Source organism: Aquarana catesbeiana, linkage group LG01 (genome assembly GCF_042186555.1).
Source record: "Aquarana catesbeiana isolate 2022-GZ linkage group LG01, ASM4218655v1, whole genome shotgun sequence".
In the NCBI taxonomy this organism is placed as follows: domain Eukaryota; kingdom Metazoa; phylum Chordata; class Amphibia; order Anura; family Ranidae; genus Aquarana; species Aquarana catesbeiana.
The window spans coordinates 97,962,220-97,978,234 of NC_133324.1; the positions used below are offsets into that span (position 1 = coordinate 97,962,220).

General features: G+C 47.4%; 1 protein-coding gene across 1 annotated transcript in view; it reads right to left on the reverse strand.

Moving 5' to 3' along the window:
• The window catches only part of HCN1 (hyperpolarization activated cyclic nucleotide gated potassium channel 1), a 649,367-nt gene extending 640,857 nt beyond the window's left edge, over positions 1-8,510 (reverse strand). Inside the window, exon 1 of the mRNA XM_073622158.1 lies at positions 7,993-8,510. Coding sequence (XP_073478259.1) covers positions 7,993-8,336 — 344 coding nt within the window. The 5' untranslated portion in view covers positions 8,337-8,510. The remainder of the gene's footprint in view (positions 1-7,992) is intronic.
• Between the last annotated feature and the right edge of the window lie 7,505 nt (positions 8,511-16,015).

Genomic DNA, 16,015 nt, shown 5'->3' on the forward strand with positions numbered 1-16,015 from the left:
GCACATGAAAAGAGTCCCCAACCAGTCTTATGAGGCAGACTGGGCCGGGGGGCAGGGTCCAGGAGGCAACCCCCATAAAGCGGCCACACCGCTGCCGGTATGATACCGGCCGGTGACTGTCCTGACGTTTGGACAGACCGGCGGCCGCACTCAATACAACTGGCGGCCGCCAATACTAGTAAGTGTGGCACTGGCAGCAGCTCTTAGCAGCCTAATGCTCTGCCTACCCCTTCCATTCTTAGGTGGAAGTGACGATATGTAATGTAACTTCCTCCCAGGGCTCTCTGGGTCAATAGCGCACAGAAAACAGGAGAGAAGCCCCAGTTATGGCAGCAGAGGAGATTTTTTTTTTTGCATTCTCACTGACAACTCTGAGGAGGGCATTTAGGTGGTTTCCTTCCTGCTTGATAACTTTGAAGAGATATATTAAGTGATTACGGGATTATTTCCTTGTGAGTCATACTTTGAGCTCTAATGAATCTTACCCGTTGTCCTGGAATTGATAGAGATAGATCTTGAGAGCTTCGGTGTTGGTGTAATGAAAATACCAGGCTTTTGTAGTCTTCTGGATGAGAAAGATGAGAACGTATACTTTTTTTGCTCATGGTCTTTGCAACCTGCTGATTTGTCTTACGTTTTTGTCTATAGGAACATATTTATGCCAGTTAATCCTGTTTTATTTAGCAAAATGTATTGTAATTAAACATACACATGTTTTTTGCCTGATCGAGTCCTAAATCTTTGTCTTTGAAACTGGTTTGTGAATGTCACATGACCACTATCAAAAGGAACATTAGTTAGGTAGGTCCCCATGCCTGGTGTTTCTCCTGGGATAAGTGGCACCGACAGCCAAGAGCGGTACCTGTGTGGTCAGATCAGCATTGTATGTCCCATAATCCACATATATGGATTTAGCCCAATCCTATCTGCTGGCCCAATGTGATGTAATTTAGGGATATTTTAGCAGGCGAATATGAGCACGTCCACCACTGGAAGTGCCTTTGTTATCACTGGCATTTGTTCTGACATCAGTTTGAGATGTTTCAGTGATCATTCAGAATTCATGGACAGGTGCACTTGACCTCATTCTGACCTGCATTTACCTGTGCTTCATTTTGCATTCCAATGGACTTGCATAGGTATGGAAAACCTACTTGAAGCAAGCAAAAGCCTCTCAACACAGGAGCTTAGGGTCCATTCACACCAGCCGCTGCGTTGGGGGAGCCTAAAGAGAAAGGGGTGTGGTTTACAGGTGATGGGGCGGGTCTTAAACATGAAGGGGCGTGGTTATGACAGAAAGTGGTGGTCATATTTAAATTAGGGGGGTGCATGAGTTTAGTCAGGCCTGGGGTGGCACAAAACCTAAATACACTGCTGCATGTATGTGATGCAGTGGGCCGCCCCGCAACAGTATATTTACTAAGGTGGTTCGGCAAGTGATTAAGGATCTTTTACGCCAGGTGTGTTTTTAAATACATGAACACAGTCAAACTCAGTAATGCAGATACTAGATTGTAAGCGTACATGAGCAGGGCCCCCTAACCCTCTTGGATTTTATATTATTATAACGGTATTGTCTCCCTTTACATTGTAAAACATTGCAAAAAACAGTTGGCTTTATATAAATCCTAAATATTATATATTATATAATAATAGTAATAAAATGTAATTAACAATCAGCAAAAAGACAGGCCACTTTCTAAAAAAACACAACAAAAAAAAAAACAAAAACAAAAAACGCAGTTGTCTTTTAGCAATCAACTTGAAGTGGTATTTAACCCAAAACCAAAAATGTAATATATTGCAGGTTACCAATCATTAAATGTGGTGGCTGCATCAGTTTGACACACACACACACACACACACATCATGGGCGCCTCTGGTATCACAACAGTTAAATTCTCAAGCAATCCTTCCGAACAGCTCCTCCTCTAAACCCCATGATACACCCAGCAACTGATCTGTACAGACATGAGCCCATTCCTGAGGCTGATCAGCACCATGGACAGCGACAGCATCCAAACCACACTGGAGGCACCGCATGGTAATGAGTGCTCTGATCAGGTCATTCCACAACTCACTCCAGACTGTCATGTCCTATTCTCATAGGGTCCCTAGGCAGTGCAATCAGCTCCAGCTCCGAATTGGAATAGGCCAATGTTCAGTGCTGAATTACACACACACAAAAAAAATTATAAAAATATATATTTTTTTTGTGTATCTATCATTATATATTATTTTGTGTATCTATCATTATATATATATATATATATATATATATATATATTACACAATAGAAAAATAGATAGCTATATCCATATGCTAATACAGACCGTCAGATAAAGAACGGTAATACACATGTATGCATAGACCCAGTTGCGATAGATAACTAAGGCAGAAGCAAAGACAGATAGAGCCCTGTCGATGCACACAAGATATTGGGACAGTTAGGGCTTTTTCACATCTGTGACACAACGCTACTGCCACCTCCTTCTTAATTTTATTTATTTTTTTATATTGCCAGAAAGGCAGTTTTACATTGCGGGACCACGCCACAACTGCAAGTGAAGCGTTCTCTTTGTGGCTGCGGTGTGGCCTCACGTGTACATTCCTTTCTGGCTGAACTGGGCAGGTGGCCAGGGGGTGGTAAAACCAAAGCTCAATAGCCTGTTTTACTGCTTCCAGTGTGAAAAGAGTCTTATGATAAAGCAGTATACTTATGTATTATCTAGCGATCTTGAGTTGGATATGTATCATAGATATTGAGAATAAAAAGGTGTGTACATAATAGGGGAGATTTACTAAAGTGCGACAGACTCTGGTGCAGCTGTGCATAGCGACCAATCCGCTTCTAACTTCAGCTTGTTCAATTAGGCTTTCACATGAAAGCTGATTGGTTACTATGCATAACTGCACCAGATTCTGTGTGCACCAGATTTAGTAAATCTCCCCCAAAGATTCTGCTGATACAAAGACACTCAGAACAAAAGATGTATTTTGTATTCATAAATCCTGTGGATACATATAGGATAAAGATAGAGAAAGAGGATCCATACTGTATGTATACATAGATCCTGTTGATGCAGATACATACATACATACTCTATATGCCATGTGTTAATTTTGGCCATTGTTAAGTGTGTAAGTGAATATTTCAGAGCTCAGGAGGACACACGTGCAGGTGTTTGCTGCTATTCACTCCTGGACTATGAATAAAATATACAATACAGTCATATGTACGACATTTCTACATGAATCTTACAGCCAGTATGGTCTAGTTTCAAGGTCACAGCGAGACTATAAATCACAGCAGATTTGGGTCGTTTATAAAAGTGCCTTTTTTTTTTATGCCCAGAGGCTGAGACTTGGAATATAGGCACTGCACCCTCTGCATCGTCTAATGGCCAGAATATTAAACATACTAAAAGGAGACTACAGCATTCTAATGTTTAAAAATACAATTTCAAGAAACTGCAACACTGAAAAAAGCCACACTCAAATAATAACAAAAAGAAACAAAACTAGAGCATCACATCATCAATATAATCCAAAACAAAAACCCACAGACAAGGCTGCCACCTTCTTCAGTTCCCGAGTCATTAAAGTGTCACATCATTTGACCTCACATAACTTTATAGTTTATTTCCAATTTGTAGCCAAACCGGGATACCGCTTTATATTTCTTACATAGCAGGAAATAAAAAATACTGCTCACTTTTTTACCCCTAGCTAGCTTTCCCCTTCAATGTAATACTCAGAAGGGGGGGGTATGCTTACAGTAATTAACCCTGTATGTGCTGGAAGATCTCATCAGTTGTATATGTTCACACTGTCTATCCTGGACAAAATGTAAATATTAGTTTAGTCATATCCAACTCTGAGGAATTCTTTGGGCCAGCCCTCTAGACACCACGTCTGACGCACTAGAGAGCGTTTTCTATTGAATTTTCTTGGCAATTCTTTTTATAAGGTAGGTCGCCAGGTCTTTTCTCAACCATCCCTAATTGCTTGGGCTTCGGACTGGCATGCAGAATGTGATAAAACATTAGCATGGCCAGTTTGTATACACATGCCAAGTGCAGTATGAATTAAAGCCAATTAAGCTACCAGCATGTCTACGCAGTGTGAGAGCAAACGGGATTACCCAGAGAAAACCAACATGAACACAGGAAGAACATGCAAACTCCATGCGGATTGTATCCATGCAGAGATTCAAACTAGGGACTCTAGTACTACAACACATAGGTGCCAACCACTAGACCACCGTGCCGCCCTGTCTGCCCTAACAAAGTGTTAAAGGTATCAACACTTGGGTGATACATTGTATGCTGATGCGCTTTAAGCAAAGCGCAAAAAAAAAAAAAAGGAAAACTGTTCCTTCCTCTATCCCCTAAAGAATTTTAGCCTTGCAACACTGTGATCTTTGGTTTAAATTCAAAACAGGACACTACATGTATATTTACAGTACATGTTCTTCCTGTGCAGGTCTCCATCCACCCTCCAAAGACATGCTGGTATGTGAACTGGCTCCTTTCCAAAACATTGGCCCTTGTACGTGTATGCATGAAGGTGAGATAGGGACTTTAGATTGAAAGCTCCTAGAGGGCAGGGACGGAAGTGAATGTACAGTATGTAAAGTGCTTCCTAATAAACAAATAACTGTAGATAATAAATAAATCATACATAGTACAGCTATTATAAAACACAAGATTACAATGTATAGACCACATCCAAAGAAACAGCTAAAAAAGGTAAATAATAAATAGTGAAATAAATACTGAAGAAAAACACGCAACAAACATATGTTGGGGGTTTCTCAAATTTGGCTACAAAGGTGCACAATTTTCTACATTAAATTGAACCCATAGGCACACACAATCCAGATTAAAAGAAACCCATCCATACACACATACAATTCAGAAAGTTGGACTCCATCCATGTGCAAACCAAGTAAGTAGACTCTCTCAATCCACACATGGACAGCCAGGTTGGTTGAGCCCATCCACCACACAGAATTCAGACTGGTGGACCCCATCCACAAAACCAGCTGAGATAAGTAAAGCCCATAACATCACCACACAAAAATATTCCATATTGGTGGCCCCTATCCCTCCACACCTGTACAATCAATATCAGTAGACCCTGTGCAGCCACACACGTACAGTCCATTTTGGTTGATCTCCTCCATTCACCCATAAGACAATTCAGATTGGTGGACTTCCTCCATCCATGCATTGACAATCTATATAGGTGGCCCCCATTGATCCACATATGTACAATCCATATGGGTAGACCTCATTTATTCACATATTGGTGAACCCCATCAAGCCACACACAGAAAACCCCAAATTAGTAGACCTATCAATCACCACAGGCATAATACAGATTGTTGGATCTCATGCATTCAAATGCCTACAATCCAGATTGATAGACCTCATTTAAGTGTAACCTCTCAATCCACACATGGACAATCCAGACTGGTGGAACCCATCCATCCACAGAGACAATCAAGACCGGTGGAACCCATCCATACATAGAAAATTAAGACCGGAGGAACCCATTCATCCACACATAGAAAATCAAGACTGGTGGAATGATCCCATCCATCTACACATGTACAAACCAAAACGTTGGTCCCCAGCCATCCACACATGTTAAATCCAGATTTGTAGACCCCCTTTATCCACATAGACAAACCAGATTGTATGTGGATGGATGAGAGTCAACAATCTAGATTGGCAGACCCTATCCAGCCACACACGTACAATCCACATTGGTGGTTCCCATCCATCCATACAGACAATCCAAATTGGTAGCCTCCATCCCTCCACACAGGGCCAATCCACATTGATGGTCCCCATCCTTGTACAATCCAGATAGGTAGTCCCCATGTATCTACAAATAGCCAATCCAAATTGTTGGATCCCATCCAAACAAGTACAGTTCATAGCAGTGGTCCCTATCCACTGCTGGAGGGTGGTCGGGGGGGGTGAACCGACAATTGGAGGAGGGTGGTCGGGGGGGGGGGGTGAACCGACAATTGGAGGAGGGTGGTCGGGGGGGGGTGAACCGACAATTGGAGGAGGGTGGTCGGGGGGGGGGTGAACCGACAATTGGAGGAGGGTGGCTGGGGGGGGGTGAACCGACAATTGGAGGAGGGTGGCCGGGGGGGGGTGTGAACCGACAATTGGAGGAGGGTGGCCGGGGGGGGGTGTGAACCGACAATTGGAGGAGGGTGGCCGGGGGGGGGGTGTGAACCGACAATTGGAGGAGGGTGGTCGGGGGGGGGTGAACCGACAATTGGAGGAGGGTGGTCGGGGGGGGGGGGGGTGAACCGACAATTGGAGGAGGGTGGTCGGGGGGGGTGAACCGACAATTGGAGGAGGGTGGTCGGGGGGGGGGGTGAACCGACAATTGGAGGAGGGTGGTCGGGGGGGGGTGAACCGACAATTGGAGGAGGGTGGTCGGGGGGGGGGTGAACCGACAATTGGAGGAGGGTGGTCGGGGGGGGGGTGAACCGACAATTGGAGGAGGGTGGTCGGGGGGGGGGTGAACCGACAATTGGAGGAGGGTGGTCGGGGGGGGGTGAACCGACAATTGGAGGAGGGTGGTCGGGGGGGGGGGTGAACCGACAATTGGAGGAGGGTGGTCGGGGGGGGTGAACCGACAATTGGAGGAGGGTGGTCGGGGGGGGGGGTGAACCGACAATTGGAGGAGGGTGGTCGGGGGGGGGTGAACCGACAATTGGAGGAGGGTGGTCGGGGGGGGGTGAACCGACAATTGGAGGAGGGTGGTCGGGGGGGTGAACCGACAAGTGGAGGAGGGTGGTAGGGGGGGTGAACCGACAAGTGGAGGAGGGTGGTCGGGGGGGGTGAACCGACAAGTGGAGGAGGGTGGTCGGGGGGGGTGAACCGACAAGTGGAGGAGGGTGGTCGGGGGGGGTGAACCGACAAGTGGAGGAGGGTGGTCGGGGGGGGGGTGAACCGACAAGTGGAGGAGGGTGGTCGGGGGGGGGGTGAACCGACAAGTGGAGGAGGGTGGTCGGGGGGGTGAACCGACAAGTGGAGGAGGGTGGTCGGGGGGGGTGAACCGACAATTGGAGGAGGGTGGTCGGGGGGGGTGAATCGACAATTGGAGGAGGGTGGTCGGGGGGGTAAACCGACAAGTGGAGGAGGGTGGTCGGGGGGGGTGAACCGACAATTGGAAGAGGGTGGTCGGGGGGGTGAACCGACAAGTGGAGGAGGGTGGTCGGGGGGGGTGAACCGACAATTGGAGGAGGGTGGTCGGGGGGGGGGGTGAACTGACAATTGGAGGAGGGTGGTCGGGGGGGGGGTGAACCGACAATTGGAGGAGGGTGGTCGGGGGGGGGTGAACCGACAATTGGAGGAGGGTGGTTGGGGGGGTGAATCGACAATTGGAGGAGGGTGACCCGATGATTAGGGGAAGGTGGTCGGGGGGTAACCCGAAAATTGGAGGAAGGTGGTCGGGGGTAACCCGACAATTGGGGTAAGGTGGTCGGGGGGTGACCCGATAATTGGGGGAAGGTGTGTTGGGGGGGTGACCCGATAATTGGGGGAAGGTGTGTTGGGGGGGTGACCCGATAATTGGGGGAAGGTGTGTTGGGGGGGGTGACCCGATAATTGGAGGAAGGTGTGTTGGGGGGGTGACCCGATAATTGGAGGTAGGTGTGTTGGGAGGGTGACCCGATAATTGGAGGTAGGTGTGTTGGGAGGGTGACCCGATAATTGGAGGTAGGTGTGTTGGGAGGGTGACCCGATAATTGGAGGAAGGTGGTCAGGGGTGGTGACCCGATAATTGGAGGAAGGTGTGTTGGGAGGGTGACCCGATAATTGGAGGAGGGTGGTCAGGGGAGGGTGACCCGATAATTGGAGGAGGGTGGTCAGGGGAGGGTGACCCGATAATTGGCGGAGGGTGGTTAGGGGGGGTGACCCGACAATAGGAGGTGGTCGGGGGGGTGACCTGTTGGTTTACCTGAAGTCACTATAGGGGTGTATGATCCAGACTCCGGCCGTCTTGACCCTCTCCTGCTCCTTCTCCACCGCCTTCTGGCTCCCGAACATGCGGAGGGAGAATTTGTTGACCCCGGGCTGGAGCAGAGAGCTGAACTGTCTCTGCATGAAGCCGTACGGCCGGCCGGGTCCCTCCGCATCCTCGAAGCCGACGCCGGGCTCCTCTCCGTCCCCCTTGAAGCACACCGAGTTGCCGTGCTCCTTGACGCTGGCGCTGCTGGCCGTCAGACTTTTCTCCGCTTTTCCCGGGAAGACGTTGTTGCCCTCATCCCGGCTGTTGCTGGAGGAGTTGAGTTTGCTCTCCATACTGGGAGGATAGATGGAAGGAGTGGGGGGGAGATGCAGAGAGAAGAGGATCGGGCTCAGCTCCTGCTCTTCTCCTCTGCTGCTCTCATCTGATGCCCTTCAGGAGCTCAGCCTTCTCCTCTGCTGCGGCTGCTGTGCGGAGCCCCGGCTCTAGCGGCTCTGCGACGGCTGCTCTCTGCCGCCATCTACTGGAGCCAAGCCGCCACCGCGCCGTCCTCTCCCCCGGCGTGTGAATACCTGGTGACATTGAGAACAGACCTTGAAAAACGGCGCTGTGTGCCGGAGAGACACCCCCCCCCCCCCCAATAATGTCAGCATAGTGGGGGGCTGGGTACAATATACAGGAGGGGGAGGGGGGGCTACAATTTGCAAGGGAGGACAATATACAAGGGACTGAGTATAATATAAAGGGAGGAAGGGGGCTGGGAAAAATATGTAAGGGGGGGGGGGGTTACAATATACAGGGGGGGCTGGGTAAAATATGTAAAGGGGGGTACAACATTCATGGGGTTATACGATATATAAATGTGGGGGGGCTGAATATAAAGGGAGGAAGGGGGCAGGAAAAATATGTAAAGGGGGGGGTTTACAATATACAGGGGGGCTACAATATACAGGGGGGGCTACAATATGCAGGGGGGGCTGGGTAAAATATGTAAAGGGGGTACAACATTCATGGGGGGTACAATATATGAATGTGGGGGGGTGAGTATAATATTCAAGGGGGGCTGGTACAAAACTAGGGGGGCTGAGTATAAAATGAGGGGTGGTGTCTGAGTACAAGATGGAGGGGGGCTGAGTACAAATATACACAGGGTTCATGATAAATCATGCAGAAGGGACTGGATAAAATATGTTGGGTTGGGGGGGTTTACATAAAATTTGGAGGGATGTCTGGAGAAAATCTACAGGGAGGTTCCAGGTAAAACCAGCACTAGAGGAGGGACTAAATAAAATATGCAAGGGAATCTGGGAAATATGCAGGGGTTTCCAGGTAAAACAGGCAGAGGGTTTAAGTATACAATGGGAGGGGGGTCTGGATAAAATATACAGAAGGATCATAGGCATGTGCACAGGGTGTGCCGATGTTCCTGGGCACACCCTAATCACCCCATGCACATTAATATTACCGCTCTGTGTGCCAGCAGGAAGATGGGAAAGATCACCCTCTTACCAGCTCTGCCATAAGAGAAATGCTTACATTCACCCTCTCTATTTTTCCTATTTACCATTATCAGTACATAGCTCCCAACGGTCCCTGATTTCAAGGGACTGTCCCTGATTTGGAATAATGTCCCTCTGTCCCTCTTTCCTCCTCATTTGTCCCTCATTTTGGTCTGATCTATATAGTTGTATATCAAATGCACTTTTTATCTTTCAAAAAGTTTTTCTCAGTGCTAAACCTTTCATCCACGTTCTAAATTTCTGCATTTGTAAATGTCAAAATCCAGTATAAAGGAATAGTAGTGGTTAAAAAAAAAAAGCACTTTTTGAGTGAGTTTGTAAGTTTAAGTAATTTTTTGTTTTGTATAATGTTCCTTTAACCACTTCAGCCCCGGAAGGATTCACCCCCTTGGGGTGTCCCCTCGGCTCACCGGGTGGAGACGCCGGTGTTCTGCCAAGAAAGGTCCCCCCGGCGGATAATGACCCCCTTGTACTGCGCAGGCACAGCGCTTGCACATTGCGAACCACAACGGAGCCGCCGAAATTAGCCGAAGATGAACAGCTGTGAGTCAGCTGTACACGGCGCCTGCGCAATGACGACGACATTTTGCCAGACGCTGCCGCACGCTCCTGATGCTCGTGCAACTCTGCAAGGGGCGGGCGTATTACTGTTATCACGTGTAAGGGGCGAATGGCTACAGAAGAGGGCAAATTTTAAATTGATGGGCAGAGCTGATAAGTTGGGTATGTTTTTAGCAATAAACTACACGTCTTTGCGGGGCGCGTTTAAACAAATGAAGGGCGGGTTTTGCAATGTTGATGGGAAGGTTTGCACGACCAATTTAACTAACACAATGAATTTATCACAGTATCAGTGCGGATTTTGATGATTTGTCGCAGATTATTGTTAAAACCACCCCTAAGTTATCAGCTCTGCCCATCAATTTAAAATTCGCCCTCTTCTGTAGTCATCCGCCCCTTACACGTATAACAGTAATACACCCGCCCCTTGCAGAGTAGCACGAGCATTGGGAATGTGCGGCAGCATCTGGCACAATGTCGTGGTCATTACGCAGGTTCCGCGTACAGCTGACTCTTCGGCTATTTTCGGTGGCTCTGTTGTGGTTCGTACCTGCACAGTACAAGGGGGGCATTATCTGCCAGGGGACCTTTTTCAGCAGGACACCAGCATCTTCAGTAAGGGAATCAGGAAGTGAAGCCTTGCGGCTTCACAGCCTTGCTCCCTACTGCGCATGCGCGAGTTGCGCTGCACGATCTCACTGGTCCCTGCTGTCTTTTGGGACCTGTGTGTGTCTCTCAGAAGACAGTGGGGGGACGGAGGAGGGGCTGGACATGGAGTAGATCGATGCAGATACTGCGTATTATACAGGCATCTGCTCCCCCCTCCCCCCTGAAAGTTGCCAAATGTGACACCAGAGGGGGGGAGGAATCCGAAAAGTGGATGTTCCATTTTTGGGTGAAACTCCGCTTTAAAGACCAGGCCATTTTTTGTGATAAACTAACTGACAATTGCGCTGCCGTGCGACTTTGTACCCAAACAAAATTGACGTCCTTTTTTTCCCACAAATAGAGCTTTCTTTTGGTGGTATTTGATCACCTCTGCGGTTTTTATTTTTTGCGCTATAAGCAAAAGAAGACTGACAATTTTGAAAAATAAAGAATATTTTTTACTTTCTGCTATAATGCATATCCAATACAAAAATAAAAAAAACAAATGTATTCATCAGTTTAGGCCAATATGTATTCTGCTACATATTGTTGGTAAAAAAAAAAAAAAAAAAATCGCATTAAGCGTATATTGATTGGTTTGCGCAAAAGTTATTTTGTCTACAAAATAGGGGATAGATTTAGGACCTTTTCATTTTTTTATTGTTTTTACTAGTAGTGGTGGCAATATGCAATTTTTATCAAGTCTGTGACATTGCGGCAGACAAATCTGACCCCAATTGACACTTTTTGGGGAAAAGTGACATTATTACAGTAATCAGTGCTAAAAAAATGCACTGATCAATGTATAAATGGCAGGGAAGGGGTTAACACTAGGGGCAATCAAAGGGTTAACTGTGTTACCTGGGTGTGTTCTAACTGTTTGGGGGATGAGCTTGCTGGGACAACGCAGAGATCACTGTTCCTGATCACTAGGAACAGCAGATCTCTGAGTTGTCCTCTGTCAGAACGGGGTTCTGCCTCTCTGTACCGCCACCGCGGATGGCTGGCGGACATCGTGTTTGCCGGACCCGCAGGAGCCACAATACCACATGCACGGACCGACCTACAGGTACGTCAGTTTGCACAGCCGAGCCGTCTTGCTGCAGTATATATTCAGAGGGTGGTCGACACATGGTGCAGGGGGTGGGGCCTATGCCTACATACTTTTGCTAATAGGTGTCCCTCGTTCCCCTCTCAAAAAGTTGGGAGGTATGTCATTGAAAATGAAAGTAAAAGAAAATCCCAAATTTTGGGTTGTCCCCAGAAAAGTAACAGAGGGGAAATCTTCTGATGGGGACACTAGTTCTGGTCTTTAAGGGATTCCCTTAATTTGCAGGGATCTGTCTCAAAGCCAAAACAGGAAGTGAATGGAAATCTCCCCAATGGGACACAGATGGCAAAAAATAAACAGGGATTATAACCTTCCCTTACGGTATCCAAAATTTAAAAAAAAGTTTTGCCTTTAGTTCTACTTTAAAGTGTTTGTAAGCCTAAAAAAGAAAATCATGTTGCTTGCACTTTAATGTATATTAATGTGCTTTTTAATATTACTATTTTATTTGTGCCTGCTGGTGTTCTCCAATACCTGGTTGATCCTACCTGTGCCCCTCCTCATGAGAGTAAACTGACCGCGCTAAACATGGCAGCTGATCCATGCTGGCCTGGTCAATAAACTTTTCTAATTTTTATATGATTGTCTATATACTTAATTGTATCCCTTTTTGCATTGTACCAAGATAGTCCACTTGCCCCCCTCCCTTCCCTTGGTGAGTCCTGGTTGGTGACCAGGCTCTCAAACCCCTTATTTCATTCACTCTTGGATGATGGTACAACCCGTGTTTGAATATACATACTTATTGATACTACTCTCAGAGGCCACCCATATTTTTCCTACCATAAATCTACAATTTCCATACTACAGCTACTTCCCTTCTATGTACAGTTGTGCTCATAAGTTTACATACCCTGGCAGAATTTATGATTTCTTGGCCATTTTTCAGAGAATATGAATGATAACACAAAAACTTTTCTTTCACTCATGGTTAGTGTTTGGCTGAAGCCATTTATTATCAATCAACTGTGTTTACTCTTTTTATATCATAATCACAACAGAAACTACCCAAATGACCCTGATCAAAAGTTTACATACACCAGGTCTTAATACAGTGTATTGCCCCCTTTAAGATCAATGACAGCTTGAAGTCTTTTGTGATATTTGTGGATAGGGATGAGCTTCGTGTTCGAGTCGAACCCATGTTCGACTCGAACATCGGCTGTTCGATCGTTCGCCGAATTGCGAACGTTATGGGCCGTTCGCGCTAAATTCGTGTGGCGCGTCACGGCCCATAATTCACTGCGGCATCGCAGTGCATTGCTGGCTGATGATTGGCCAAGCATGCACTATGACCCGCATGCTTGGCCAATCACAGCGCTGTCAGTAGAGAGAGCTGTAATTGGCCAAAGCCAGGGTGGCTTTGGCCAATTACGGCTCAGGGCATTTAGTACACACCCCACACTATATAAGGCCGCCTGCACGGCGGCCCTGTGTAGTGTGTGTTCCGGTGTGCTGAGAGATAGAGAGAGAGAGAGACAGTGTCATTTGATTTGAGTTAGATAGATTAGGCAGAACAGTCAGTCAGTTAGCTGCACTTACAGTGTATTGTGTATATATATGCATCCCAGGTGTTGCATATATATATATACACTGTATTCAGTTTAGCTAGATCCGTTCCTGTTATCTTCTATCTAGACTATTTACATTTAATGCAGTGCGTCCTGCTCACAGTGTTCAGCTAGATCCGTTCCTGTTATCTTCTAGACTATTTACATTTAGTGCAGTGCGTCCTGCTCACAGTGTTCAGCTAGATCCGTTCCTGCTATTTACATTTAGTGCAGTGCGTCCTGCTCACAGTGTTCAGCTAGATCCGTTCCTGTTAAATTCCTACTGACCGGCAGGCTTGTCTGGTTACAGTATATAAAGCTACCTGAAGAAAATTACAGGTGTTCTATTTGATCCTATTAGTACCACGGTCAGGCAGCTAGACTATTTACATTTAGTACAGTGTGTCCTGCTCACAGTGTTCAGCTAGATCCGTTCCTGTTATCTTCCTACTGACAGGCAGGCTTGTCTGGTTACAGTATATAAAGCTACCTGAAGAAAATTACAGGTGTTCTATTTGATCCTATTAGTACCACGGTCAGGCAGCTAGACTATTTACATTTAGTACAGTGTGTCCTGCTCACAGTGTTCAGCTAGATCCGTTCCTGTTATCTTCCTACTGACAGGCAGGCTTGTCTGGTTACAGTATATAAAGCTACCTGAAGAAAATTACAGGTGTTCTATTTGATCCTATTAGTACCACGGTCAGGCAGCTAGACTATTTACATTTAGTACAGTGCGTCCTGCTCACAGTGTACAGCTAGATCCGTTCCTGTTATCTTCCTACTGACAGGCAGGCTTGTCTGGTTACAGTATATAAAGCTACCTGAAGAAAATTACAGGTGTTCTATTTGATCCTATTAGTACCACGGTCAGGCAGCTAGACTATTTACATTTAGTACAGTGCGTCCTGCTCACAGTGTACAGCTAGATCCGTTCCTGTTATCTTCCTACTGACAGGCAGGCTTGTCTGGTTACAGTATATAAAGCTACCTGAAGAAAATTACAGGTGTTCTATTTGATCCTATTAGTACCACGGTCAGGCAGCTAGACTATTTACATTTAGTACAGTGCGTCCTGCTCACAGTGTTCAGCTAGATCCGTTCCTGTTATCTTCCTACTGACAGGCAGGCTTGTCTGGTTACAGTATATAAAGCTACTTGAAGAAAATTACAGGTGTTCTATCCCAGCTTAGTGCAGCTACAGGCCATTAGTATGTCTGGAAGGCCAAGAAGGAGAGGCAGACAGTCACAAGCCAATAAGAGAGGGCAAGCAGGCTCTGTGTCTAGTGCTGGTCGTGGAGACGGTGCATCCTCATCAGCACGTGGCCATGGGACACGCTTGGCCTTTTTTTCGGCAGCTGGCCATGTTGAGCCGCAACATGCGGAAGACTTGGTCGAGTGGATGACCAAGCCGTCCTCATCCTCCTCATCCTCTCTCACCCATGCCCAGGGTGCTTTGTCTGGCAAAGCAGCGGCCTCTTCCCTCAGCTCAATGTCATCAGTGACTCCTTCCCTAGCTCCACCATGTCCTCATGAGGATTCCCTCGAACTGTTTGACCACAGTGTTGGGTACATGCTCCAGGAGGATGCCCAGCGTTTGGAAGGCTCTGATGACGATACTGAGCTCGATGAAGGCAGTAACATGAGCGCGGACAGAGGGGGTGCCCAAGAAGGACAGCAATCTGGCAGTCATGCTCCCCCTGCTGCAGCATACTGCCAGGTTTGCTCCAGTGATGAGGAGGGAGGGGATGATGAGGTCACTGACTCAACGTGGGTGCCTGATAGGAGAGAGGAGGAGGAGGAGGAGGAGGAGGAGGAGGAGGAGGAGGAGGAGGAGGCGGCAGCACATCACCAACGAGGCAGGATGCCCTCCAGGGGCCAGCCTAAGGGCAGCACATTGACTGCATCACACCCCAAAGCTCCACATGTGCAGGGCGCTGCAGTCTCTGCGCGTTATTCAAAAAGTTCTTTGGTGTGGGCCTTTTTTGAGACGAGTGCATCAGATCGCACCGCTGCTATTTGCAACATATGTCTCAAGCGTATCTCGCGTGGCCAAAATATCTCCCGCTTGGGTACCACATGCTTGACCAGACATATGTTGACCTGCCATGCAGTTCGTTGGCAAGCGTATCTAAAAGACCCACACCAAAGAACAAAGAGGATCTCTCCTTGCTCCTCATCAGCTGAGATTTCCAACCCCACTAGACCTTCAGTCCTCTCTGAGACCTACAGTGAGAGGAATGAAGGTGTAGAATTAGGTGTGTCACAGCCAAGTACTTGTGGGCAATCTGCTTTTGGTACACCGACGTCAGATTGTACCAGGCAAATTTCCCTGCCCCAGCTGCTGCACCGCCGAAAGAAGTTTGCTCCCAGCCATCCACATGCCCAGCGGTTGAATGCTAGCTTGGCAAAATTGCTAGCACTTCAACTGCTGCCTTTTCAGTTGGTAGACTCTGCCCCCTTCCGTGAGTTTGTGGAATGTGCGGTTCCTCAGTGGCAGGTACCCAAACGCCACTTTTTCTCACGGAAGGCGATTCCGGCTCTCTACCGGCATGTGGAAGGCAATGTCCATGCCTCGCTGGACAGGGCGGTCAGCGGTAAGGTGCATATTACCGCTGACTCAT